Source organism: Megalopta genalis, chromosome 5 (genome assembly GCF_051020955.1).
Source record: "Megalopta genalis isolate 19385.01 chromosome 5, iyMegGena1_principal, whole genome shotgun sequence".
NCBI classification, from domain to species: Eukaryota; Metazoa; Arthropoda; class Insecta; order Hymenoptera; family Halictidae; genus Megalopta; species Megalopta genalis.
In genome coordinates, this window is record NC_135017.1 from 12388580 (window position 1) to 12416573 (window position 27994).

Below are 27994 nucleotides of genomic sequence, written 5' to 3' on the forward strand. Positions count from 1 at the left end.
GCATTGAATTATAAGAAAATGTAGTATTTTTTATTGTATATTAAATTCGGAAAAGTGAAAAACTGTACAATGTTACTACAAAGAAAAATGTACTTTTCATTTGTGGTACTCACTGTTTTAGCTGCAAGCATTATAATTTATCAGGTATACATTATGCATACAAAATATATCACAGTTTTGCTTTGTAATAATGTACATGTGTAAATCTCATGTTTCAATAGTTATAATTATAATTATAATTACGTTATCATGCAAATCTTAAATATTATTAAGTTTCTTAATATATAAAAAATTTGATAGTGGTTGCCAACATTTTTTATTTTCTTAAGTTGAAATCAATATTTATTTTCGATTTATTAAAATGTGTTACTTATGTATTTATTATTAAACAGCAAATCAAGAAATTCTTTATCATGTTCCTATTATGCTAAATTCAATAATTTAGCTTGAAATAATTTACAGGTGCAATTAGTTCAATTCATCAACGAATCACTAGATTCAGGTATATAAAGATCAATAAACTTTTGTTATTTAAATAAACATTATTATAGAATAAATGCATAAAAGGAAAAAAAAAGTATTAATAATTAAGAGTATCAATATTTTGTCCAGCAGTGGATATTCCTGTAATTTTATGGTGGACCCCTTTCGGAAACGATGGGAAAGTTCGTAAATGCGGGAAACATTCCTGTTATTTTACAAGCAATCGAACTTATCGATATCACCCAAAAATAAGTGTAATGTTATCGATTTTTTTTTTAGAAATATTTGTATAAAAATTAATCTGTTATCATGATTACAGTTATAAATTACTAATAATCTACATTAAATTATTTTAAATTAATTTACTCTTATTTTAACTTCCAGAGTTTTCTGTTTTATGGTAGCAGTTTTCAAATTGATGATTTACCAGAATGGAATCCCTATAAAGCTCCATGGGGTTTGCTTCACGAAGAATCCCCAAGAAACAATCCTATTTTGGTGCAACAGGAGATCCTGAATCTTTTTAAGTATTCCTCAACGTTCAGCAGATTTAGTGATGTGCCCCTTACTTTGGTCGATTTACCTGGAATTAGAGAATTGTTGGGTAAATACAAATTTCAATAGAAATATTACTACTAATATGTTTTTTCATTACTATTACATACAGTGACGCTACTAACATTATAATTTACTAGGAGCAATGGAATTGGAATGTATTTCAATAATTTATTTGCACAAACTTGCAGATAGAAAGTATTTTGTGTCGACCAAACAAAAGACAAGATTAATCAACACAGAGAACCTTGCCCCCTTGCTTTACATACAATCTGACTGTGATACTGCAAGTAATAGAGATATTTATGTAGCAGAGTTGATGAAGTACATACGTGTTGATTCATATGGCACATGTTTGAATAATGCTCAGTTCGATAAAAGGTGATTTATATCTATAGATTGGGAAATGTCGATTTTATTTATTTATTATTAATCTGGCAAATATTATGATTATAATGTAGGCTGAAAGAAAATTACCTCGAAAAGTTAAACAGCGAGGATTTTCTCTCTTTCATTGCCAATTACAAATTTACTATAGCTTTCGAGAATGCAGTCTGTCAAGATTATATCACGGAAAAATTATGGCGACCTCTTATAGTCGGATCTGTACCTATATATTATGGATCACCGTCATTTAGGGTATTAAAACTATGAATTTTATTCTAATTAAATATATTAAATTGATTTAATGATGATTTCATGATTTCAGGACTGGCTACCAAACAATATGTCTGCAATTTCAGTACTCGATTTCAAAGATCCAAAGAGTTTAGCCAATTTTTTAAATAATCTTACCAACAACGAAACTGAATACAATAAATACCTGTCACACAAATTGATCGATAATTATGAAGTAGAAAATCAAAAGCTAAAAAATGCTTTCAATAGAAATAATGAGTGGTCTCGAACGGAATTCGGAAACTACGTAGACGAATTTGAATGTTTGGTTTGCGAAAGTGTACAACAAGCAGATCAACCAACAAAAATGGTCAGTTCGGAACACTATGATTGCCCATTACCAAGAAATCCCATAACAAATGAAATTGATCATACGAACTGGTGGACAGAGCAATGGGTTATAGAAAAATGTGGGGCCAAAATCTTGATGCATAACTTAAAGAACAATCTAACCATTAATATAGAAAAATTTAATGCAGATAAGATGAAATTATATGTCAGCAAACAGTGCTGAAGTATGTTTTATAAAATCATTTCCTAATAAAGTATTAATGATAATCGAATATTTTTTATTCCAAAATCACACTTACCAATGTTTCTAAACAATATTTAATTCGCAACTTTGTTTTGCAGAACTGGAGTGGGTACCTCCATTAATTCGCAAAGTTGATTTCTTATCGGTCGTAATTCGGCAACCGATCTTTCCCAATCCGTAACATTCAATTCAGTTAAGATTTTCATCAAATTTTCTTCACTGAGATCCATGTCTTCTCCATACAGAGTTAAAGCTTCATAAGTTTTCGTTGCTGCTACTTTGCGTATACATTTATACTTGTGACAAAGGAAAATACTCAACTGACAGAATGCTCTCTTGCCAACTGGTCCTCGTACCTACAGCCATTATTCTGGTCGTAATAACTACTTTTCATACTATAATAACTTTTCTATTTCAGTTATAATAATCGAAATACCTGTAAAAGCTGGCAGAATACATTTATGCTACTAATCAACAACTTCGTGTTATTAGAATTTTTTATCTCCTGTTTGAGAAGCATTAAAATTTTCTCAGCAATGCCATTTTCGGCATCATCGAGGATAATTTGGATACAGCCGGAGCTAAGCAATCGATCCAAAAAAGCTAAGATCGATGTGATCATTCTCTCATTTTTATGACTTTCTTTGAAAATCGTTAATATCTTGTAGCATATATCTCTGATATCTGATTCACCTATTTCTTGCAAATAAGAAAATAACGAGACGCTAGAGTGTTTCACCTGAAATAAACATTTGAGTACAAGTATTGTAAAACAATTTAATCTTCCGTGTACTTATTCTACTCACTAAAGACTCGCTGAGACCTCCAACACTGAATACAATTCCTTGCAGTAGATTCATTTTATAAGGAGGATACGATAGCATCTCAATGAATCTTGGAAAAGTTGCAGACTCCATTCGCCATTCTATGGTCTCTTTGCATTCTTCGTATGGGAAGATGGTTTTTAATTCTGTGTGATATGGAATGTTTGGTAGAGGAGGGTCATTGTGAATGAGCGCACTGAAAACACTTCCCGCTTGTGCTCGAATTCCATCAATTCTTTCTACAGCCTGTTGTGCTACTCCTCCAATTACCTTCGCCATCAACTCTTCATTCAATACAGACACTAAATTTGCTTGAAACACTAAATTCGTTAGCATCTAAAATTGTACATGAATTGTTAATCTAAATAATATAACAGAGACCATTGATTTATACAAAAAATCGTTTTTACATGTAAACCCGTCATCGCTGCCTCTCGTACCCACGCTCCTATATCCCCACGACTGTCTATTGTATACTCCTTCAACGCCAATAGATAACAATTGTATAAATCGTGCACAAATATTTCCCATTTATCTGAAAAGTTAGGAGACATTATAATATATGTTTCACTAAAAACATTTTAAACTAGTCAAATATACTAACAAACCTGCTTCTTTTACTCCCAATGTTTGACACACCATTATCAATGCATGGATGGCTTCCTTTCTACTTTCTGCCCACTTCAATGACAGTTCTGATATTTCTGTACACTTAATTAGAGATTGTATCACGTTCTTTACTCTCTCACAAATTATAAACAGAGGAAAGTATCCTAAAGAAAAGTATATCAATATTAAATACAATAAAAGTACTATACAACTAACTATTAAATTTAATGTATAAAAAGTTACCTATAGCTTGCGCAAAACCTATTCGAACAAGCTGATTGCTTGACTGCAAGTTATCGAGATAACGATTAATAACTATATCACGTTCTTCTCTCTGTACATTGGCATAGTATTTAAAAAAGAATTCTGTATGTGCTTCAGCAGCTTTTGTTCTTACTATAGATACCTCATGACCTAAGCATTCTTCCAAAAGATTCTGCCAATCATCTATAAACAGATTTATTTCAAAAGTAATCATTTCTACAAGTATAAAACCATATAAGTGCAATATTTACATACAAATTACTTCCATAGAAATTGGAAAGTGTACAATTGAGCACTTTCTTATGAGCACCGCACAAGCCTGCTTCATTAACTCTCCTCCCAGGCCTTTGAACTGTCCTCTTTTGCGTAATGTGCCGACTATGTTTCTTATGTTTTCCATAGCAGTTGTTCCAATAATATTTTCAACTTTCTCATTGTAACAATTGTGCAATGCTTCTAAAATTTCTGCGATTGCTAACACAGCACCATGCCTTATGTTCAAATCAATTGAATTTAACATTTCTAGTAAGCTTGGTAAAACAGTATCTTTGATGTAACTTGGATCAGCAGATGTCAAGTTAAAAAGTGCTTTGGCTGAAAGCTCTCTAATTGCTGTATCCCAATGAGTGACTTTCCTTGCCACCAAATGGTCAATGAGTGGTTTTGTGTATTCTTCATATTGGGCAATTTGTATACTAATCTTTAAATATGCATGATTTCTGACACCAACTTCAAAATAGTCAGCAATAGTCAATATCTCTATTCCATGTGGAAAGTTTCCTTGCCTGCCAACATTTTCTTGAAATGATGCAGATGCAGCTCTTCTACAGTTAATTTCTCTGTCAAAACAAGTGACAATAACCAATGTAGCTGCTATTTCTTTCACATATGGTTGAAAAATATCTGGATCATATGCTCTAGGGAACGACCAACAAATGTAACATGCAGCATCTCTGATCAAGTATCCAATTGATCCATATGCTCTCGGCTCATCAAAGACCAAAGCTTGCAAAACCACTGGTATCACATCACTTAAACGATGAGGTAATATGAGTCCACGTCTTCCTAACTCTGCTAATGCCAAACACCCACCATGCCAAGCAGAATCTGACTCTCGACCACTGAACAAGTTCAATACAAATCCAACAACATCATCTGCTAAATCCATCGGCAACCTTGCAGTAATTCTACCAATTCCTTTTGCAGCAGACCACCGGATTGTGATTGCTTTATCTCGAAGACCTTGTATCAAGTGTTCGATAATATCTTCTATTGCTGGTGGAATATCTTGATCTTCATGATTGACTGGAACTTCCTTAATTTCCTCCAAATTTTCCACAGAATTTGGAGATTTGACATTAAGTTGTAAACATATAGAACGACTGGTTCTCTGATATCTCCACGATGCAAGTCTTGTTCCCAATAATACCAGTCCAAGTCTTTGCACAATTTTTATCCCAAACTTCCTACTGAGATCTGCAGGATTATCATTTAAGCGAAGCTGTAAGAGTTCATCTAAAACTTTTTGAGTATATGGTTTAACATCTTCTCTTGCGCTATGCTTCAGTATAGATGCTATAACAGCCAATGGGCCATGTCTGAAAGGATCGTTCTTCACACACTCTATACACCATACAATCATTTCTTTCAAATATAACTTCTTGACATCAGATCTTGTTAAGAAATTTGCAATGAGAAAGACTGCAGCTACAGCACAGGCATCTTTTGACAAACAAAACAATTTGCATATTTTCAAAATTCTAACTGTTATTAACTGTTCTGATTCTACATCAGAAGTTTCTAGCCTTGAAAGTGGAAATGGTATTTTTGATATTATAGAGAGCCAGATTAGAAGCACATATCGAGTTTCCCATGTCTCTACATTGTTCGGATCCTGCTTTTCTAACATTCGTAGAACCGGGAGAAGATCTGCTACCTATATAAAACAAAGTGATATTGTAAATATAGGAATGAATAGAACAAATGAAAACTAAATTCTTGTGTACCTCGTGCGGAAGGTAGGTGACAATCTTTTTGTATGTTTTGACGGACATGACAACGAAAATATATTTGAATGCATTATGTTGCATACACTCTGTTGAGTGTTTATCTCTGACAATTTCAATCAGTGGCTGCAGAATGACATCTAGATAAGGATCCAATAATTGCCTCTGGTCCTGGTATTGTGACAAAATAAAATTGAATCGGTCTCGATTTTTTTCAACAAGACTCGGCGATAAATCAGATTTTTTCAATTCCGAAATCAGAGAAGTCACTTCGTCAATTTCCTTGAAAGCGCTGAATCCACAGCCAATTATTTCGGGATCCGGACAATCGTTCAGCAACATTTTCTTATCTCGTAGTAACTTAACGATTCACGAAAATTATTGTCATTAATTACCGTCTACTCATATGTAATGAAGTTTCTCTAAACAAGCATGCAAATAATGTGACTGAATGTGACAATCTCGTACGTTTTCACGAAAAGCAACACCGGATTCAGGCGCATGCGCAATACCAAGCATTTGATTACAAATTCATTAATACATTTATGTTAATGAATATATTCTATGTAATGTAGAATAAAAATGATTGCAAGATAAAGACTTTTACAATTAAAATGATTCTTTAAATAATCATGTCTTGTTTTCAATATTATTCTCACTATTATATTATTCTAATACACAGTTAAATTGTAACACTAATGCAAGTCTTGTACATTTAAATGCATTTGTTTTATACTAAAAAAATTCGAAGTAATTAATAGAATAGTTACAAATGTATGAAATTATTTAGCTACATAGGTGAATGTTATTTTTGAATGTTATTTTTCATATTAATTATTGGATGTTGATGCTGTAGTATGCTCCGTGATTTGAAATATTAGTTAATTTTATGCTACAATATTTAAGATTACCATTAGATAATATTCAAGATCAGATAGTTAAAATGCTTAATTTGACCAGTTAATGTTTGCAACTTAAAAAAATTGGTTGAACAAATTAAAAATTCTCGATTGATTTTTTCGATTAATATAGTCATCAATTATTGCTTACGAATATCAACAATTATAATTATTATAAATATTGATTAGATACTTGTTATTATAAGTATTAAATAGAAATAGAAATTAATTTCATTATTTGCAAAATTAAATACAAAGACAAGAACATTATCTTGTGAGTAGTATACATCTTAATGCAAGTAGCTAATATAGTTTTTCTATTTAATATTATTGTATATTTAATTAGGGTATTTAAATGCAACGCATTCAACTCTATCAAATTCAATTGATACAATATCCTATTTAATTAAAATATCTACTTTACCATGTAATCTTATGTAATGACAAACAAGTGCACATCCAAATTTTAAAATTTATTTCAAGAGTTCAAGCAACATAACCTTCACATTATATTATCGAAAGACTCCGCATTTGCAATCTATTTCTTTCCACGAAATTTATAATCTGCGTTCATAATTTAATTGAATCTTGAATGTAAAATTAACGTACGTTCAATGTGTTAATTATTAATAATCAGAAATATTCCAATCCTTGAAATGAATGTGCTGCCCATGATACCGTTTCATCGAAACGGTGGAGACAAGAACTTCTAGCTTTCGGAAAAATGGAGGTTGTAGCCTGATCGAGATCGTGAATTCGTGTCGGTCAAAGAAAACTAATTTGTGTGATTTTCCCGTGAAAAAATCGATTTCCGACACGTCCACCTGTTTCTTGATTTCTTATTCTTCACGTAGCTACGAAATTCTTAGAGTGAAAACCGATTTTTACGCTGTAAAATGCAGGAGAGACGGTACATCCCTATTGTACGCTTTTCTCGTTTTAATTCCAAATATGTAACTTTCTCAAAAATCTCTGAGCTTTCACCACGCTTGAAAAAATAGATTATAAAAAGATCAATTATATTCAATTATTCTTTCAATATTTCAAATACAATATTATCGATATAATCTTAAATGTAATTGCCTTGTTGGATTTTATTTCAGTATTTGTTATCTTGTGATTTTTACGTGATTTTCGTTCCTTATTTAGCATTTTTTAAAAGCTTATATAATTTCGTGACTAAAATTGTTTCTTCCAATTGCGGTAAGATAGTAAATTGGGTTCATAATAATTGCAGAAAATGAAATCATTGAAAGCGAAAGCAAAGACCAAAAAGCCCAATGGTAAATTTGGGAAGGTAAAATTTTCTGCGAAAGAGGTAGCACCTGCTAATCCAGATTTGTCACAACTGAATCAGCAAGTAGACACGAGTGTGTCATCTTTATATAGTTTGAGAAGAGTTTTGGAAGATGGTAGCGATGAGATCAAATCAATTCTGGCATATGAATGTGATTTGGTTTACGAATGTCGCATATGCAGAAGTCTTTTTAGGAGTCTTGTTAATCTCATTTCACACAAACGTATATATTGCAAAGAGAAGTTTGATGTTACGTTTGGTAGAAGCTCTTCTGATAATCATGACAGTGTATGTTCTAATTTCATTTTAATTTCATTGCTTGTGTAATGGGTATTAACCTGTTAAAATAAACGCATTGTTTTACTATATTTTTATTTTTAATTTAAGAAATATATTACAGATTTTTACAATTGAACCAAATACACAAATACTGGAAACTACACATCAAGAGGGTTGTGGAAATGATAGAATCCTAAGAAGCCAAGTTTCTAAGGAAGAGCAAAAGAAGGATCTCATCTCTGTTGTAAATATGTTGCAGAAAAAGCAGAATGAAAGTTTACACAGTAACACTGAACATTTGTGTTTGGAGGTTGTACAATCAAACTCATCTGCAGTTTATCAGACTCTTAAACCGGTAGTTTCAACACAAAACCATGTAGATCTAATGAAAGCACAGGTTAATGAACAATTACAAATTTTAATTATTCTATGAAGTAGTAATCAAGTTTAATTAAGTTATGCTATCATAATTTTTTAATACAACTTAGGTAACAGAACTGAAGGACATGATTAATGAACGAACTGCAGTGTTAGGTCCAGATGGACAAATTTTACAGTCCAAACATGATTCGATTACCAGTAATAATGAAGAAACAACATGCATCTCCGAACCTGAACTTACTTGTTCCATATGTAGGCTATTATCATTTCCTTCAGGATATTTTGTTGTATTTATTTATTTTGATTAACCTCTTTTAATTGACAGGTAATGCGAAATTTTCAACAAAGAAAACATTGGCAGTACACACAAGGACGTTACACACATCTCATAGATTATGTTATCCTTGTCCATACTGTCCTAGCACTTTTGCGAACACATGGAGTGTTTATCGTCACTTGTTTAAAGGTATGTAGGTACAATCTATAAGTAATTTTATATTGGCTTATTAATATCAATCTAAACTTTAGTTCACAGGAAAACTAATGATCACGTGAGAAAGCTCAGAGTTCAGATACAAGAGAAAGCTTTTATTAAAGACACAACAGGTGCAGAAGATTTGCAAAAGGAACAAGCTAGTAAAGCATTAGCTGCTAGTTTATTACCAGTCAATGAAACACAGGTATGTTAATATTTATATTAGTGTACAATTTTTATAAAAATACACATGTGACATTTTATTGATAGGAGTGGATAGATCATCTAGAATCTGATGCAGAATTGTACAGATGTGGAGGTTGTGGGAAACGGTTTGAGAGGAAAGCAGCATTATCTTCTCATTCGCAATATTGTCACAGACGTGTTGCAGCCTGTGAAAGTACAACCAAAATCAAAAAAGTGAACAAAGTGTTGCCAGATCAAGTTTCTAATGAGACCATAGTTACTTCTACTTCTACCGAGATTAATAATAGTAATGAGACATCTATTCGAGTGGAAGCTGTGAGTACCTTAAGTAAAGCAGACTGGGAGATGCTACAAAATACGGAAGTAATTAATGAGAAGGAGAGCAAAGAAAATATAACAATGATAGAGAACAGAGTACAGGAAGATATTGCAAAAAATAATTCTTCTGCTACGAATACTGCCTCTGATTCTTTAGAAATTGTTTATGCTAATATGGGCAAGCATAAAAATAATGTAGGAAGTAGGAAGAGAAAGAATAAGGACAGTGCAAAGAGAATAACTCCTGATGAAGGTAAGAACAAAATAAAAGTTTATCTTTTTATATACTGAAACAGTTAAGAGACTAAATTGTATTTCTGCATAGGTAATGCCGAGAAAATGGATCACGCATTGATAATGGAAAAGAAAATAGCTGCGCTAGTAAGTTTTCAGAAACTACAGTGCCTTCCCTGTAAACGAAAATTCACCTCTGTGACTAATCTAAGAAGACATGCTGCCATTCATGTCGGCTGGAACCGATATCGGTGCAAGATCTGTAATTACAAATGTTTCGTTAAGTGCGATTGCGTGGCACACTGCAATAAAATACATAATGCTCAGAATAATCGCGCTATTATAGAAGATATGATAAGCCAGATCTCAGACGACAATATTATATCCGAGCAAGAAATCATTTTAAAAGGAACGAATTTAGAGGAAGAAACCAATAATCCAGATGTTGTGGAGATCAGTGTTCCTCTGAATCGTGTGAAACAAGAGGAGATTCAGTTGGAGGAAATAGATGAAGACCAAGTGGTAACAGAAATAGCGAATGAGAAAATAAACACGGAAATAGAAAATGAAACAGAAGTAAAAGGCCAGACAGAAGAAGACGTAGAGGTGATAACGGAAACGCGAAGCAAAGTGAATGCGGAATTAAAAAATGAGACAGATATAGAAATAATACCCTCAAAACCAGCTGCATGTCAAGAAATCGTTAACGGGGACGCTCAAGAGGATATCAGCAATGGTGTCAAAGGACAAAACCCTCATGAGTTGGACCCGGAGCTCAGAAAAATGGTAATGGAAGTTATCTTTGGATCTTCAGAGACGAATTCTACAAAACAAGTAGTAGAGAAAGAAAAGTCGCCTACGAGTTTTGATGCAAAAGAGAGCGAGATTGTGTGTCTGTCGGACAATCCGAGGCCACAGAGACCCACTCGAAATAAAATAAAACCGTTAAACAAAGACTTTATATACGATTTGAAGGAAGTAACGTTGCGAAAGGAATCATTAATTGTTAAACCGTTTGGTAAAATTCTTGCAAAAAGAACATCGAGTCAGGAAGAAAGTACAGAGAAAGACAGCGAGCCGAAGTCCAAACGTATTAAGCCTTTGTCAGAGAACGGTGTGTCGATTCATTGTGAGAGCAATGTTATGGATAAGTGTGACGTTAAGTTCGGGAGGGAGAGGTTGAATGATGGTTTATCCTTTTTCTTTAATTCAAGATAAATATAATCATTACCAATTAAATTGTATCTACGAGAAATGTAAAGTGAATTAAAATAAACTGTTGTATAATTAGAAAAGCTTTTATTATTTATGAAACAGTCTGTATATTTCTCTTATCTGTCTACTTTCTTATCTTCGACTGGCCCAGTTTGATCGACGGCGCGAAAACTATCAGCTCCGTGATTTGCCGGCGCTCGAAAAGTCGGCGTTTAATTGGCCAACGTTAGGTCAATCAGCGTGTAGCCGCCGCCATTGGTGGGAGAACTATGGTACTGCAACAGGTATGTATTTGGTAGATGCGCGGCAAACGGCGCGGAGTAACGACGGTATCTTGACGGCTTGTATCTTATGGGACCTGTTAATTAGAATGACGCCAGTGAAATGATAACAATTCGGCTCCTCTCTTGTTATAATGGTGACGAATAGTGGCGTGGTGTGAAGTGCGTTGATCTCGTGGGATTTCTTCTGTCGGAGAATCCTGGCTACAGCATCGTGAACGTAAGTCATCCGAAGTTCTTTTTTTTCCCATCTTCTGTCCTCTGTTAAGGATTGTTTCTTCCTTAGGCACGGTTCACGTTACTCGAGACACCGAATTCCCCTGCACGCTTTTTATAGCGTCCGTGTCACGATATTATGTGCGATGAAGTATAATTAATTTTATATTTTTAGTCGCCACGTTGTCGAATCGTTTTCTTAGGATTATCTAGCATGCTTCGGTTCGGTAGGTGTCAAAATAATAGATTACCTCTCACGAAAAGCGACGTTTTGGTACGACGTGTGCCTACGTTCAGCCTATATAATTTCATATATCTGCAGAAAAAGTAGAAATCTCGAAATGTGTAAAATTTATTTCTCTGTGTTTATACGTATAATCCTTTTAGCCTTATAGTATTTTAGATCACGGCATCATAACGGTTTACGCCGACACTTTAAATATTACCTTTCTCTCGTAGAAAGTGTGCGTGCTTATTGTCCGGTAATTATCGTTTGTTAACACCTTGTAACACATAAAACAGAGGACTACTTTTATGGAGAGAAGTTGTACAATCCCGTATGGACTCGATCAGTAGGCCTACATCCCATTTATTTATAGCATTTTTGGTACATGAAAACTGGGTACAGGCAAAATCTTTAAACAAGCATAACGAAAGATTTTTATTCGATATAGCATCTTACGAAATATTGTTCGAATTTTAAATCGATTTCACTCAAACTTATTACGCAACGTTCTCAGTATTATTGGTTATCTTAATAAACGTTTTGATTTTGTTAAATGCAGGCAATTGTCGCGAGTTGGTATATGCTTTGGACAATTATTTTTCGAATCTATTTTTCTCTCATGATACGAAGCAATCCTGTATTTCGAGGAGACAATTCACTTGTTTTATATGTGTTCGTGTTGTAATTGGACGCGCGACTTTCCCTTCTTGGAAATTTTCTCTCTCTCTCTCTCTCTCTCTCTCTCCCTTCCACGTGCACCTGCTTCTTTTACTGCTTGACAAAAGTTACAGCAATGGACGATTTCCAGTTCGGAAACTTTGATTTTTATGTTCATTGCTTCTGCTCATTTTACCGTATCTTGGTTTAGGGGGGGAAACACTATCGTTTATCGTTTGCGTCACAGTGTATTTGAAGAATCTAAAAGATAATTTGGGTTACGAAGCATTTTCCCCATGAGATATTCTTCCTCCATCTTTTAGTCCAGCTTTTAAGATTTCTGCTTAACCGTCTTCGAAAAAGGGGGAGGAGCTTCTCTTCCACATTCCAAGAGACCCTCGATTACTATTTTTCCGAGAGTAGACACGTGCTGTTTCAAATCTTCAAGAAATTTCAATCTCACAATCCATATTGAATAACACGACCTTTATGATTGCGACTACAAAATTTATTATTACGACTAGACAGTCAATCATATTTGTAATAAATGCATAAAATCTGCGGCCTGGATAATCTATCATTATTATTGCGACAACCAGTTTTACCAGGAAATGAAATATTATATATAAATAATTATATATAATATTATATATATAATATTATATATAAATGAAATATTTAAAACACATTTTTCTTGTTCGTTGCACGTCTATCGATGTTGGTATCGAGTGACTCACCGACTTCTAGACGGGAGTGTACAAATCAAGATCGAAACTTTTTATTTAATGAAAAGCCGCGAACGGAACACGTATTCTATAGAGAATTGAAGTGAGAAACTTCGAATACGTTCTGCAAGTAAGTAGGTACTATGTATGGACGGGTTGCTATACACGTTTACGATACTCGTTGAAGTATTAATCGACGAGAAATCAGGTGGAGCAATTCCGTTGCGACAGATCGCAGAAATACAACGCTTCGAAGGGACTTGAATGCACAGACCAGAGGTGCACTCTGGAGACGCGGTGGACCATGGGGGACGGCACGAAACCCGTAAAAAGCGATGCAACGAACTGGGTCAGGCTTCTCATTATTTCGAGCATAGGGCAAACGGTGCGTGCTCGTGCGCCGGTCGTTCGAGGACGGGTAAAACTACCCCCTCGTGGACGTGTTTTCGTTCAGCACGACCCGCGTACGTAATGCAACGAGGGCATTGACGTCCCAGCGAAGTGCATACAATCTGTCGTTATGGAAACGCGGTGCATCACAGAACTACCGATTCTTCTTTGCCCATTGCAACCTCTTCTCGTTGCGACACCCGATAACCCTGATGCAACAGTTATCTCTACCATTAACGGACAAATTCATTCTTGAAGACTGGATCAAGAATTTTCGTTTACATCATTATAATAAAAATAATTATATATATAAATATATAATAATATATATTATTATATTATAAATATATACTAATATATAATAATATATATATTATTATATTATAAATATATAATAATTATATATATATATATATATTATATAATATAAAAATAATTGAAGACCTAGTTATCCCTAACTTGCGAACAAATGAATCGTCAGAGGCTGGGTCAGTCTTAATAGGTATTTTTCGTCGGGATTATTATAACGAAAACACGGTGATTTAGCAGAGAGAGATATGTTTGTTTTATGAAAAAATTGTACGGATAGTAAAAGAATTGTGAAATTTTGCAGGTAGTTGGACGACGCCGAGTAAGATCAATAACTTGAGGAATATTTTGGAATGTAGTTCAGAAGTTGTGTGGGAAAGATAGCGTTCTGTGCAGCCCCTTAAGCCGGACATCGACACGAGTGTAATGCAACGGATAATGTAACATGACATCGCTGTCCAAGCTTTGCCTCGCGAATAAACCAGGCTTCTCGGACACTGGGCTCTGTCGTCGGGGTGATCAACGCACCAAACACGACATCCGGCAGACACGAAACCAATACAAATCGATTTGCCGGGAAGCATCCCCTATTTCTTTTGCTGTGTCTGGCCGCGGCGTGTGACTGGCGTAATATCTAAACGGCGATTAATACTACAATCTCGACACTACAATCACATTTGATAACGCGTTCGATTATGATCCATGAGATCATGATCACATTGTGGATATTTTTAGTTGATCGGATACTTGATGATTTCTAAGAGCGATAATGATTGGTAAACTGGCTGACGTCGAGGGATCGCACAAGAAAGAGGAAATCAGCTGACTTAACCCAGACCTAATCGAGACATGAGAAGCGATAGGTGACACCGAGGGACCATAGACGGCCACTGCAGGAGAAAGAGGAAATCAGCTGACCGACTCACGAAATAATCAGGAAGCTATTAGGCCGAGTTACATCGCGGTCCCGTTGCGAACGTCCGTTTTAGCTCTTTAACTGTCCCCTGTCCAGCTCGTAAAGCAATACGAATTCAATACAGAGCCGCGGTATAACTGTAACAGTACATGTACAATTTTTTTCAAATTTTTATCACGGTTAGTTCAGAAGTTATGACACTCCGAAGACGAACCCCATGCTTGTCTACACAAAATCATTGTTGCACGTAAGAATAGCTTTCCATATGAAAAGTTAGTACAAGGACGTTGTAGTATAATTGTAACAGTATATGTATGATTTTTTTCAGATTTTTATTACGAATTAAAGATTAGAAATTCTGGTGACCGAATGTGAAAACGTAACATGAGCTGGAGGGATCGTTTAGGGACGGAATGAAAACGGCAATCTGTTAGGAAATAATAGGAAAGATCAGCGTACAATTACCGGACTTGCGTCAGGGAAGGCATAAAGTCTGCAATCCGTTGATTTTACGCGCAATCGTGCGTGACTACCGGTTCGCGGTTTTCCGGTGCTGGATGTGACTCGTCTGGGGACCTTTTCCGCGGTGGTGTCCCGGCTTTTGGGAAAGTTGCACTCGTTTTCGCCCGGGTCCAGACGTCGACTTCGACATTAACTGCGGCATTTGTTCGCCGTTTAATCCGTTCAATTTCAGCGGTTCAACGAGTTTGACAACTTTCGACGGTGACGCAATGACGTATCCGTAAATGTATCGCGTGCTCGTTGCATAATGCAGCGCCGTGCAAGCTCAGAATGCATTCAGGCGAGAAATCCAGCATCGCAGACGATGGCGTGTCCTTCGAGACGAATTCTGATGTCTTTTCTGTCGGACAAAACCGTCCGCGAGTTTCGCAGCAAAATGCATTCGAAGCTTTTCTTCATTCGCTATACGGTTGAGGGGATCTTATCTCGATGCTGTCTTCGATCTATCTTATTAATTACTTCGGCTTGTATGTACTTGCATTATGCAATGAAGTGCATTGCAGGGACGGAAGGAGTCCAGGACGAAATTAATCTAAATTGGAGCGGTTGATTTGTTTGAACGAAATGTTTCTTCGGTGCAAACGTTGCTTGTCGTCGCCGGAGAACGCCTTCGCCATGCTCCAGTTGCTTAATTAAGACATATTTGTCGGTGGAATTATCGTGGGCGGGCGACAAAGAGCATCGAGAATTGGGCGAATTAGGCCGAATTCTTGTTTGTTAAGAATACACCCTACGCAGACTGAACTTGAGCCGCCCCGCGTGGCGCAACAATTACAATTTCGCTACACCGGCAATTAGTATCTGCATTTGCATTTCTAATATCCAAGAATTTTTCGAAACACAAGCGAACACGAATTATAACACAGTTTTATTCTAATCTGTTTCAGTATTAAATCGATCTGTTTAGTTTTCTGTCACTTATAAGCCATATCTATACATATTCAGTAAAATATAATTGCATTGTAATTAATTCTAATACTTTCTGTTTCACTTCTATAAACGCATTCATTTATCTGCGAACTGTAAAAATGAATTGTAATTCAATTCCACAGTGAGATTCAATGAAATACGTTTAATAGTGGAAACAGGATGATGAAAATTGATTCAGTCCAAGGACGAGATCGATCAAAACACGATGTTTTTTTATGATAAAGATCTATTATTATTCTAAGCCATCGAGCGTTTTTGCCGGCCTATTGCACGCGGAATAAAAATTGCCTCGTTGCAAACATGGCGAAGGTATTTCTATGAATAATTAATGCAATTGCAACGCTACTGTTATCTTCGTCAGACGACGATCTATCGCAGCCGTCCTCCTGTCCTTGGCTTTCCAAAGCGGGCGAGATTCTCAAATTCGAAAATGCGGACTTCGACTTTCGAACACGTCGCGGCGCGTCTGAATACAACAGAACCATGCAAGAAAAGAGTTAAAATTTATTGGACGTCGTTGCGGGCAAGATTTCATCGCTGGCTGAACTCGAGGAGGGCAATCACGATGCAAATGCGTTTGAAATGATCGTCGACAGCGTGAAACCCGGTGCGCCCAGGGACTTTCAATACCGTGGACCTCGTGCTTGCGTTCTCGGATTGTCTTCCACGGCTACATACAATTAACAATCCGGTTTCTTCTTCCGCCTAACGTCTCTCATAATCCGTCCTTGCGTCCGGCGACTGTATAATTTATGTATTGCGTCTCGGCTCGGAGTTACACGCGGCCAGAAACATTATCATGCTTCTCGAGGAGAACACGCGCAAAAACGCATGCGAAGAGATTCCAATGTTTCAACGAAATTAACACCGAACTTAGCCGCGCGTGCTAAAAGATGACTGACAGGTGTTGCTACCATATTTGTCACAGACTTTTCCTCGATCGTTTCCTGCGAAAGAGTCTTTGTAATTTCAACAATATGGGCTTAGTGTTAATGAGCAATGTTAAGAGACCACTGAATTTCGAATGAGAAGTTGTTAAGAGTTCAATTCGGTGTAACAGATCAAAATTTAACGTAGATCTAGTTTAAGCCTCTGCTTCATAAATTTTGGAATTGTTGATTGCATGCTAATCGATGTTTATTATTTTGTTTCAGAAGAACAAGTGGGAACGGAAGCAAAATGGCGTGCGCATCACAGTGTGCCAAGTACTTCCTGTGTTTCTTTAATTTCGTTTTCTTCGTAAGTATGCGTAAAATATATGAAAGTGCTTTAATCAGTCAATTTTCTCCGAACGAAGGAGAAACTACTTTTTAATTAGCAAGCGAGAAACGACATGGGCGCGGGTTGTGCAGCTTGCAATTTTACTTTGAAATAGAATTTAAACAATGGTGCTCTTGTTAAGGTGGCCATGCCAGCGCAAATTATTTCTCAATTAGATAAGGATGTTACCGTAACGATAACAGGCTGCGTTTCCTCCTATGCTAAGCCATTATACATTGACGTGGGAATGCAATTTCCCAAGAAACTGCTTGAATAATTTTCCATGAAATCGATTATGTTTGCTTTTTAGGTGGCCGGAGGAGCGGCGTTGGCTCTTGGAATCTGGCTATTCGCCGATAGCAGTTCGTTCACCGATCTCATAGTCAAACTTGACCAATCTGCTGACATTTTGGTAAATTTTCGAAAAATTTGCAATAAAGATTTGATAGCGTGTTAATGTGCCCAAGAAAATTGAATGGAATCAATTTATGCCATTTGATTTGAATTACTTAATAATTCTTGTGCTGTACTAATTTCATTTCTTTTTTTGCAGAACAAAACAGATGCAGGCGTCATCAAAGTGATGTCATACATTCTAATCATATCAGGAGCACTGACTTTCCTGATCAGTTTCTTAGGATACTGTGGAGCAATGTTTGAGTCACGATGTCTTCTCTGTGTGGTAAGTATTTTATAATATATAGTTTTTATTGAAGTCGCCATCTCACGCTACAAAAGCAATATTAATTTTGCAGTATGGTATCCTCATATTACTGGTTCTGGTCCTGGAGTGTGTGGCAGTGGGTCTAGCCTTTGGATACAGAGAACAAGTAAGTTGCTCTAATATTTGGTAACAGCAAACAGGAATTCATTTCAATAATCTTTTTATCGGGATTGTTCCAGCCGGAAAAGGGCATGCAGAATTTCCTCAAATCTACTCTCAAGTACTATGCCAGCAATATTGACAAAACAGAAACGGTTACAGTCGCTTGGGATGGCCTAATGACTCAGGTTGTTAAGAACTTTATTAATTGGTTAATCAAGTAAGCGTGTGGGAGGAATGATGCACGAGCGAGTAGTATGAAAGATTCGTAGACACAGATAGATTAATAAGCTCGGACTTCCGGCGTTGTGTAGCTATATCGTTTTAATATTGTTTTCTTGCTTTTAGCTCCATTGTTGCGGAGTAGAGAGCTATACAGACTTCCGAGAGAGCATAAACTGGACAGCAACGGATAAGATTGTTCCTGAAGCGTGTTGTATAAAGGAGAACAATGCTTTGAAGGATCCTTCCTGCCCTATAACTCCAACTTCCAATAATTCTTACTACAAACAGGTCAGGATCTTTTACATTTCCGGCAGATATGGCAGGGAGATATGGCACATGTGTAAATTTTCAATAAATAAAAAATATATCTGTTTCAGGGTTGCTATCAAGCGATGGTGAGGACAATAGAAGAAAATTTAGCGATTGTGATCGGCGTGGGTGCAGGTCTGGCATTTACCGAAATCCTCGTGATTATTTTAGCCCTGCATCTAGCCTGCTGTTACTGGCGACCCCAACATGGTAGGCTTCCTCTTCTCACTTAACGCCTCCCAATCGGTAAACAGAGTCTCTTCGGCGTATTCGAGCAAACAGTGTCAAATTCGACCAAAGTAAACCTTTCTAGTGGCAGACGACGTCTAGAAAAAACTGTAGAGAAATTTCGTCGAGAAATTTGTTAAGATGAAAACGTTCTTTTAGCTTGCATCGACGTGTCGTCGTCGAGACAGGCCTGGTGAACAGTGATGAAGATGGTGTTTGCTTTCTCAAGTAAGGCTTAGAAGGCGTTGAGAGTTCCAATCCTTTTTCCATTTCCAGTAGAGTTTGCATGAGAATCAGCTAAATGATTTCTGAAAACTTTGTCTGGAATAACTCGTACGTTGGAAAACGAGTTATTGTAGATAATACTGTTTATTACCGCAGCCTGTATTTAATTACACTGTCTAACAACTTCTAGCATACATCCTGTGTGAGACCAACGAACCTAAGTGCCTGAGCATGAAATAATCTCTCTCTGAAGAATTTTCTTTTCAGTAGAAAACGTTTCTTTAACGAATCATCACAGAAGGATATATATTTTTCTAAAGACCTAAGAAAACGTTATGATCATACTAATCGTGATAAATCAGTGAAGAGAGTGTAGTGTCTCTTTGTCAATTCACACCGGGCATCCAAAACCTTTTCGTTTGCAGTTTTAACTTGTTGGTGCTGCTGTTGACCAGATACGTTAACAACGAACTCTCCTCACACCTTCTTGGCACCATAGAAGTGAATTGGTTTACGCTTGCTTGAAACTAGCCCAGGATCTGTTCGTCATTTACTATTCATACTTTAATCTACGGTCATTGTAAGATTCTTTAAATTAATCGTTAATGTAATTAAGAATTTTTTTTTATTTTATTTCTATCTCAGAGATATAGTCTCCACACGTCTTTGTTATTGCTCGCTATATTAATTGAGATTGCTCTGAAGTTACGGAAACGAGTGGTTTTGTTGAATTATTTTTTGTTTGTTGTTTTAAAATTATTTATGAGTTTCATTGAACGTTTTGAGAAATGAAAATTACTTCGTCCTACAAATCAGTACAAAACGAAATTTGAGACGCGACAGACAAAACTATATGTGTTGGCGTTGAACCACTTTGTATATATATTTCAACTAGTTAAAGCGTTAAGATAATTAAGCGATTAGAAGAAATTGAAACGGATATTTGAATATATATTGTATCGCATTATTTTATTACGATTCATTTAGTGTATTGTATTAGTGTGCATAGATAGAATTATAGCTGAACATTTTGTACAAGAATTGAGAATTGTATATGGACTTGTACCGTTTTCCAAAGTGTAAGAATATACAAATTTTGTATTATTTTTAAAAACCAGATTTTCTTTTCGAGTTCCTTCAATTTTCTCTTGAATAATATATATATTTTTTAAATAGAAAAACAATTGTTATTATTCAGACACTTGTTAGAAACTGTTCTATAATAGTATTTCTGTAGAGAATTACAAGCTGCACTTAAAAATACATAATTTAATTTAAACAAATAAAATTAGCCTTAAATAAACGAGAAAATCCTCGCCAAAACTTAATTAATCTAATATAGATACACATATTTCCTAAAATTAAATAACTCGTTTTATGATCTTATTTGGATTCTAATTATAGAATTTATTTACTCTACGTTTCAACTAGTATCACAGTTGTTACTTACAATATAAAAATACTTTCTAATTATCATAGATATACAAGTCGTTTAAATTTATCAAATTAAGAAGTACTTATCCAGAGATTAATTCTAAACATATATAAGACAATAATCGAGAAGATTACAAATAATTAATTACACGACGATCAGAAAAATGTTTATGCCTGCCAAGTTTTTCAAACATCTATTTTACTCACATAATGCAAAATTTGTACTCTGAAAAAATATACATTGTAGAATTTCTTGTGGTCTCTCTAACGCTAAATAAAGTACAGAGTTTGTAATCATATTGGATAATTACAGGATAGTGAGTTCTTCTATCCTAAAATTATCCTTGAACGCTGTTTCCGTTATATCGTGTGTACAAGTATTTATAAACAAATTTTGACTAATCTACTTTTTACAATTGCAATGTCTCTTACCGAAAGAAATTCACGTTTTTTTAGAACTGCTCTCCTAGAATTCCCCAAAAATGCGACTTAGTTGATCCAGGACGACTGGTTTGGTAGACAGAGGGGACTAGGAGAGTAAAGTAGGTCCTATTGAGGTGGTCCACCCATTATTCCCATGGGTGGCATACCCTGAATTCCATAGGGTCCTTGAGGAGGGCCTTGATTGCCGGCCATAGGAGAATGCAATTGCATTGCAGGACTTTGGATCTGTTGAGTCGGAGTCACTTGTCCACCGGCTGGTGACTGAACGACCTGCAACAATTAAGATTCCATTTTTAGTCATACTAGACGAGAAAGAAGCTTCTAAAATTTATCGAGCAGTTTAACATGAACATTTACTTGAGACATAACCGGAGGCGGTTCCGAAGGCAGCGTCAAATTAGCTAGTAAATCTCTGACAGCAGGGAAAAGCGAACATTCGGACTGGTTTGCACCGTATTCTGCAAACCTCTTCAATTGTAGAGATGCTGCAGCCATTGCTGAGGCTGGACTAGGATCCCTTTTCTCTGCCAATTGCGTCACATTGGTATTAACATCGTAAACTAATGGTAAAACTAACGAGGGTGTCTCTCCTTGATATGGCAATCCGATTCTCGTTATTTGTAACTAAAATACAGACAGATCAAATTAAATTAAGCGATAGTTATTCTTCCGTATTAAAGCAAAATACACTTACGAAGAAAAGGATTTTATTTCTACAGACGAGCACAGCCGCCATGCCAGTGGGCACAATTGGTGTGCCCGAAGGAGGGATCCTAAGACACCATTGTACGTTCCATTTAAGTTGCTGTTGTTGCACTAACCCAGGCACCAGCTCGAGTTTCATTATTTGCACAAAATCTTTTAAAACGTTAAACGGAACGTTCAACATCCTACCAAATCCAGAGAGTGTATTTGGCTTATATGGAGGAGCTGCGGCTCGAGTATCAAAGAATTTCTCTATAATCTATCGAGAAAAATTAACAAATGAAAATATCAATCGAGTACGAGTAACATACAGTACAATTTACTAAAAAGTTACTTGTAGCTCTTCGAGGGTCCATTGGTCCTTGTGTTCAGGAAGCGGCTGCACTTTTATGTGCAACGACTGTAGATGTTGTGGGTTCAGACCAACTCGACACTGCAAGCTCTCTACTTTGAACTGTACAACCCCAGGCTCTGTACTATTTATCGCAGTTAGCTGCAAAATAAATTGTAAATTAATCTATAGCTTAAAAACATCAAAATTTGAGACTTACGCAGTCGTCTGTTTGTATGAATCGTTGAAACTGTCTGCGCATGTAGATGCATCCCAAAAATCTCTCCAGGGGAGACAGGTCTGGACCAGGAAGTCCAGATGGGTGTGGCGAAGGGCAAGAAAGCAATTCCAAAGCCTCGTGGGTAAGCAAGGTAGGCACTGCTCCAGCCCAGGAGCGTTGCGGTAGCACTCTAGAAATGTGTGTTCCTGTTTTGTGGTCCGAAGCCTGAGGACTGTGCAATGCAGCATGTCCTGGACTTTGGGCTGGTCGTGCCGGGGATGGTCTCGGTACATTAGGTGATCCTGGCCAATTGGAAGCAGCTGGCGAGGCCATGCTCTGCGAAGATGGAAAAGGACTCCCATCTATATGTCCTAAATAAATAATCAGTGTCAGAAAATATGGGATGCTCGCTTGAAATTCGTTTCTACTTCCTACCGGTTTGCATGAAGGACCCAGCGGGCGAATGTCCAACCTGGACGTTGCTACATGGCCCAGGAGAAGATGTAGGCATTAAGCCAGCAGGGCTTGGTACATGCATTGGATTTAAAGGACTGTTTGCCACCAGTCCAGAACCTGGTGAAGGATGCGGCAACATGTTAGGTGTGTTAGGTGGCAGGGATGGTGGGGATGCTAAGTTGAAAGAAGTGGCTGGACTGCTTCCAAAACTTTGATGCTGATTTGTCTGGAAGAAAGTACATGTGTAATTTACTAGATAAACATCAGATGTCGAGCATGCGATAATTAAAAGATACCTGTGATATATTGGTAGTGTGCGGACTAGCTGGCGTGTGAGGATTGCTACCAGAAGGCGGAGTTAGTGGTGGATGGAACCGTAAACCATCTCGCTGCTGTGCAGGCGATTGTGGTCCACTTCTATGATGACTTAGAAAACCTACGTTTCCACTTCCACTGCCTCCATCGCTATCCATTGTTACAGGAGAAGGTGGATTGTCATCTTCAGATTGTGACCTTCTGCGGAACACTGCACTCTCGTCTACATACTTAGAAAGAAAAGCCTGCAAACACATCGTTAACCATCAGACCAGAAGGCAGGATAGGTGTTGAACAGTACCATCGAGAATATTTCTTATGGCTTCTCACCTTCAGACCTTGCGTGGGTGTGAATTCATCAACAACATAACTTCTATCGAAGCGACTGTATGCTCCATCCCTTAGGCTCACTAAACCACCCCCACGTAAGCGCAGCTCCAGACAGTACATACCCTGATACGCAATTCTGACTAACGTCACGCACTGCGGCATGATTGTGAAAGTTTGCACCGGTACTTGAGGTCGCTATAAATAAACAAGATATATCCTTACAACATACTTGTAAAAATGTTAAAATTCGTCGAATGATTTGTAAAAGCTTACTGAATTGTAAACACAGAGCTGTGGAATCATGGGTAGTTTGCTGATTGATGTGAGTGGCTGAAGTGTTTCATGAAGAATGTGTATAAGCTGTGCTAAATTTCTATGCCTGTTTAAATGGGCTTCAAGTTGCTCTTTCATAATGGAGTGAGCATTCGTTGTGGTACTCGTTGGACCTGATTATAAAATAATTAATAAACAGTTAACATATAATAGCCTTTGATAAAGCAATACTAACTTTTTCCAAAAATCAGTTTGAATGCTTTGTCATTTGTATTCCATTGTATAGTGACAGTAGCTCCACGATTAGGACCGTACGCAAAAACTAACTTGCTATAGTTGTACGATTTTATGCTAACCATATTCCGTAAGCTGTATTTTTCTAGAAATACACAAAACATAAATAATTATCGGGAGCTTATATTTAAAAAAAAAGTACTATATTATAATTACCCATTTTGAAATATTCCGCTATATCATGCACCAAAGAATACAGGTGCACGATTTGCGCCCAGTCATTAAGCAGCGAATCTACTGTGCGTGACACAGTATCCGAAGTTCCCATTTCATACTGAAAATACACTGGTCTCCGCAAACCTAACAAAAATAAGCAAATTATTACAAAGCACTTAGAAAACATTGATTCAGTTTAAACTACCTTGTTCTTTTGGATGATTACTAGATAAAGGGCTGCCATGGAATACAAATTCAGCCATCCACGTCTTCGCCATACCTTTACCCTGTACCCTAATCGATACACTAAGCAGTCTTTTGAGAAGTGCTTGCCACGAGCTGCTCGAACTTATTATACTAGAGGGGGCAGGTAATTGGACCAACTTCAAAACCAATGCAGTGGCGTGTGCTTCCACTTGCAGTCCTTGATGAGCTATGTCTCTCTTAGTTAATTCTTGCGCCAGAGTGACGAAAGGTATTCTCTCGTCGCAGAGAGCAACTACATGCGCCAACTCTGGAATGAAGTACGCAGGCTGCTTAGATCGTCTGTTCTGTAACGTTGTACTTGCGTCGGTCCTTCCGCTGGGCCCTGTACTCCTACGCTTATTGTTATATGTCTCGGTAGCTTCTGTAAAATGTTCGCATGGAGTTAAACTCTACCTTTGTTCGATCAATTCAAATAATTAAGACAAAACTGACCACTGTCGACACTGGTGAAGGGACCGTGAGTTATGACGAAAGTGTCAAATTCAATTAAAGTCAGCACTTTCAGATACATCTTTGGAATCTCTGTTTCAATGCTGTCATCGTGAGGATCATCTTCTACGGAACTATGCTTCACCACAGCAAGGTAGAACGAGCATTCAATCTCACAAGGAGAAGTTTCTTTCTCTTTGAATGCTACTATCAGTATAACTGTGGGATGTCGATGAAGTTGAACGAACATGCGGTGTCTACTGATCTTTGACATTGGATGCTCAGGGTGATGGAGAAGTGGCAATCGCTCGTGCGAAGTGGCTGGGAGATGTTGTAGTGTCTTCTCGCATCTCCTCTGCGTTATCCAGAACCTGAAATACATGATGAAGTGTGATGTGGAAACAAACACATGGGTAGAACAATTACCTGAGTTCTGATATCAAAGTTGGTAGTCGAGAATGATCACCGTTCAAGGTAGCAGTAAGTTCAGGTACCAAAGGCGCCTCATACTGAGGTACATGGCACTGTAACATTCCGGTGTGGGTGTCAACAGTGACCAAAAGATGTTCTGCTCTCAAACAAGGTTGCAAGATCGGAACAGACAAGATTGCCGGTGAACCAGCCAGGGTGCACTCAACATCTTTCAACATAGACTGTAATTCTTGCTTCAAATCCAGTAATCTACTTCTAGTGCGTACATAGATTGTGTGCACCAGCAAACATTCCATAGATAATTGGTCCGATCTAATTGCTCTGTCTGCTATTTCGCTTTCCTTACTGCCTAGCGATGGAACGTGCACTATCGCCAGCGATCTAGCTGGATCATGCTGGTCTACCTGAACTGTAAGCTTGTATCCTAACTCAGATCGCGGATCTTTATTTGTCAGCTCTCTCCAGTACGACACAGATAGACATTTCCCTGGTGTGTATTCGTCTACATGAATATGGTCATCCAATCTGTCCCGTATCAATCTCAGTGTTTGAGAATATAGTACTTCCAGCTGAAGCGATTGGCAAAAATAGTGCAGAATGTGGTAAACTTCAGACAGTGGGTTTGTACTTTCTGCTAATCTTGATTGGACCACCTAGTAATTAAAATAAATTTTATTTTATCAGAATAGTAGAAATATATCTAGTAATTTTTAAAACAAAAATGATACCTGATGAACATATCGTGTTTGCAAAGGATGGACCAAAGCTTTCCCATCACCAGTTTCCCTATCAGAAACCAAAATTTCTAATTCCAACAATCTCCAGGGCACAGATGGACCATCTCCCATAACAGTAAGCGATACTGAAAATTCTTGTTCAACAAGAAATATTACTCTTCCTGCCTCAATTCTTAAATTTCGCATCTGTGGAAGCAGATTCCCCGTTACTAATCTGTGCTGAATAACTTGATTCAGTCTCTGAAGTGTACTTCTTTTCTCTGCTGGCGTGATTGGATCTGGAGGAACAATTCTCTCCTATTAAAAAAGAGATTTATGTAATATCATTCCTTTTGTAAACATTAATAAGTGAAATTTACTCTTATGCATGCTGGCAAGCGGCTGTATGTTCCAGTTGTCAGAACTTCCACTGCAGCAGGAATATGAAAATTGGGCAATCTTGCATGAACCAATGTTTCTCGAGCCATGCGTGCTAACATATCAGCAGTGTCAACAAAAAGCAATGATTGCTTATCCAAGAAGGCCATTATGTGCTGTTAATAAAACACTTTGATTATTAAAATGTAAAACAGAATTTCAACAGTAGAATAGAATGTCTAATGTACCGCGGATTTGTCAACTTTGGAAGCACTATTTGCCCATTTAACCAATGCAAGCAACCGTACATATAGTTGTCTAGTTCTAGCAGAGAAGTTGTAGATCTCAATTTTCCTTTCCATATCAGTTTTCCTTGGTAATCTGTAAATGTATAATGTATAATATATAAATGTATAATATTGCAATAATAAAAGAATATTTTTGTAACATAAATTTCCTTACAATTCGGCCAAAACTGTAAGTTCATGGTAAGTCCGTTGTATAATGAAATCGATCAGTATGCCAAGGGAAATATTTCCACCACGATTTCCTTCCTGCGGGATGTTGTTTGTAACAGGAGTTTGATGTCCTTCCAAAGGCACCGGAGCCATTTTGTGCCTTCTTCAGATCAAGCGATCTAGGACTTATTTCAATAAAACAAGATTACGTCTTCTGAAATATGAAAACATTTCTTATATTTACAGATCAAATTACAGATATAGAGAATCCTTAATTATCAAATGTCAATCCTTAAAGCCTGACATATCTTTTTGTAAATTTTTATAAATTCTCACTTTGGGTAGGAGATTTGTTTCCTTTTTTCCGTCAGTTGCCATCAGAACTAACTAAATATAATTTCTATTATTGCATACTCTGTGACAGTTTCATCAAAGCTTATACATAAGTTAACCACAGTTTTCGACAAAATCACATTCCAATCACCAGATTTACTGATTCTATTTATCAACTTTACACGATTTCATTAATACTATGTATGATTATTTAATACCAATTTGTTACAAAATCTAATTCCCAAAATCTAGACTAAGTACTTAATGAATAATCTCTAAATAAATAAGACAAAACTCAATTAGTCATGTCCGTAATAATAAATTTGTTGTTGATGAAATTCTATCGGAGGAGAGTAGTTATGATAAAAAATATGATTAGAAAGAACGTAGTCTTACTTGTAACATTTATTTTTCAATATTGAACCTTCCGACAACACGATCCTAAGGTGAAAGCGAAGAGGATCCTCTTTTGGAGAAAGCAGCTTGTACCTTTTCAAATTGGTCATATACTTTAAGATACTA

At 36.6% G+C, this 27994-nt stretch overlaps 5 protein-coding genes and 1 long non-coding RNA gene across 15 annotated transcripts; 3 read left to right on the plus strand and 3 right to left on the minus strand.

The window, feature by feature from the left end:
* The first annotated feature begins 3 nt into the window (after positions 1 to 3).
* Positions 4 to 2274, plus strand: FucTB (alpha-(1,3)-fucosyltransferase 10). 4 transcript variants are annotated; one of them, XM_076522305.1, is made up of 7 exons: positions 6 to 144; positions 463 to 502; positions 613 to 737; positions 868 to 1087; positions 1179 to 1419; positions 1500 to 1677; positions 1748 to 2274. In XM_076522305.1, the coding sequence occupies exons 1-7, from the start codon at positions 70 to 72 to the stop codon at positions 2228 to 2230; spliced, it is 1362 nt and encodes a 453-aa protein (XP_076378420.1). In that variant the 5' UTR covers positions 6 to 69; the 3' UTR covers positions 2231 to 2274. The 4 variants fall into 4 exon arrangements, with proteins under 4 accessions (XP_076378423.1, XP_076378420.1, XP_076378422.1 ...); XM_076522307.1 differs by having other exon boundaries at positions 1230 to 1419; XM_076522306.1 differs by having other exon boundaries at positions 616 to 737.
* Positions 9 to 7545, minus strand: TBCD (tubulin folding cofactor D). Of its 2 annotated transcripts, XM_033466415.2 has the most exons (10): positions 7463 to 7545; positions 5955 to 6125; positions 4204 to 5884; positions 3928 to 4131; positions 3684 to 3848; positions 3486 to 3610; positions 3058 to 3411; positions 2688 to 2990; positions 2307 to 2607; positions 9 to 1066 (listed from the first exon to the last, which is right to left on the minus strand). In XM_033466415.2, exons 2-9 carry the CDS (start codon positions 6036 to 6038, stop codon positions 2326 to 2328), a joined length of 3198 nt encoding a protein of 1065 aa, XP_033322306.2. In that variant the 5' UTR covers positions 6039 to 6125; positions 7463 to 7545; the 3' UTR covers positions 9 to 1066; positions 2307 to 2325. The 2 variants fall into 2 exon arrangements, with proteins under 2 accessions (XP_033322306.2, XP_033322290.2); XM_033466399.2 differs by lacking the exon at positions 7463 to 7545 and having other exon boundaries at positions 5955 to 6314.
* Positions 7334 to 11339, plus strand: LOC117218205 (zinc finger protein 800). 3 transcript variants are annotated; one of them, XM_076522304.1, is made up of 8 exons: positions 7334 to 7458; positions 8091 to 8438; positions 8551 to 8826; positions 8918 to 9062; positions 9136 to 9276; positions 9339 to 9490; positions 9556 to 10063; positions 10136 to 11339. In XM_076522304.1, exons 2-8 carry the CDS (start codon positions 8094 to 8096, stop codon positions 11260 to 11262), a joined length of 2694 nt encoding a protein of 897 aa, XP_076378419.1. In that variant the 5' UTR covers positions 7334 to 7458; positions 8091 to 8093; the 3' UTR covers positions 11263 to 11339. The 3 variants fall into 3 exon arrangements, with proteins under 3 accessions (XP_076378419.1, XP_033322319.2, XP_033322328.2); XM_033466428.2 differs by lacking the exon at positions 7334 to 7458 and adding an exon at positions 7573 to 7776; XM_033466437.2 differs by lacking the exon at positions 7334 to 7458 and adding an exon at positions 7573 to 7763.
* Positions 11324 to 13098, minus strand: LOC117218239 (uncharacterized). The gene is made up of 2 exons (XR_004489740.2): positions 12203 to 13098; positions 11324 to 12072 (listed from the first exon to the last, which is right to left on the minus strand). It is a non-coding gene; the product is annotated as an uncharacterized LOC117218239 (long non-coding RNA).
* Positions 11541 to 20615, plus strand: Tsp66E (Tetraspanin 66E). 4 transcript variants are annotated; one of them, XM_033466472.2, is made up of 10 exons: positions 14429 to 17335; positions 17586 to 17670; positions 18002 to 18103; positions 18245 to 18373; positions 18447 to 18521; positions 18595 to 18702; positions 18863 to 19027; positions 19117 to 19258; positions 19436 to 19504; positions 19927 to 20615. In XM_033466472.2, exons 1-9 carry the CDS (start codon positions 17325 to 17327, stop codon positions 19471 to 19473), a joined length of 855 nt encoding a protein of 284 aa, XP_033322363.1. In that variant the 5' UTR covers positions 14429 to 17324; the 3' UTR covers positions 19474 to 19504; positions 19927 to 20615. The 4 variants fall into 4 exon arrangements, with proteins under 4 accessions (XP_033322383.1, XP_033322363.1, XP_033322355.1 ...); XM_033466492.2 differs by lacking the exon at positions 14429 to 17335 and adding an exon at positions 11541 to 11760 and having other exon boundaries at positions 19436 to 20615; XM_033466464.2 differs by having other exon boundaries at positions 19436 to 20615.
* Positions 20452 to 27977, minus strand: MED14 (mediator complex subunit 14). Its single transcript, XM_033466378.2, has 19 exons — positions 27869 to 27977; positions 27144 to 27353; positions 26930 to 27062; positions 26684 to 26857; positions 26316 to 26621; positions 25582 to 26240; positions 25159 to 25526; positions 24665 to 25087; positions 24460 to 24603; positions 24245 to 24388; positions 24010 to 24182; positions 23737 to 23931; positions 23388 to 23651; positions 23071 to 23317; positions 22636 to 23006; positions 22419 to 22577; positions 22074 to 22343; positions 21737 to 22003; positions 20452 to 21649 (listed from the first exon to the last, which is right to left on the minus strand). The coding sequence occupies exons 2-19, from the start codon at positions 27290 to 27292 to the stop codon at positions 21485 to 21487; spliced, it is 4611 nt and encodes a 1536-aa protein (XP_033322269.1). The 5' UTR covers positions 27293 to 27353; positions 27869 to 27977; the 3' UTR covers positions 20452 to 21484.
* Between the last annotated feature and the right edge of the window lie 17 nt (positions 27978 to 27994).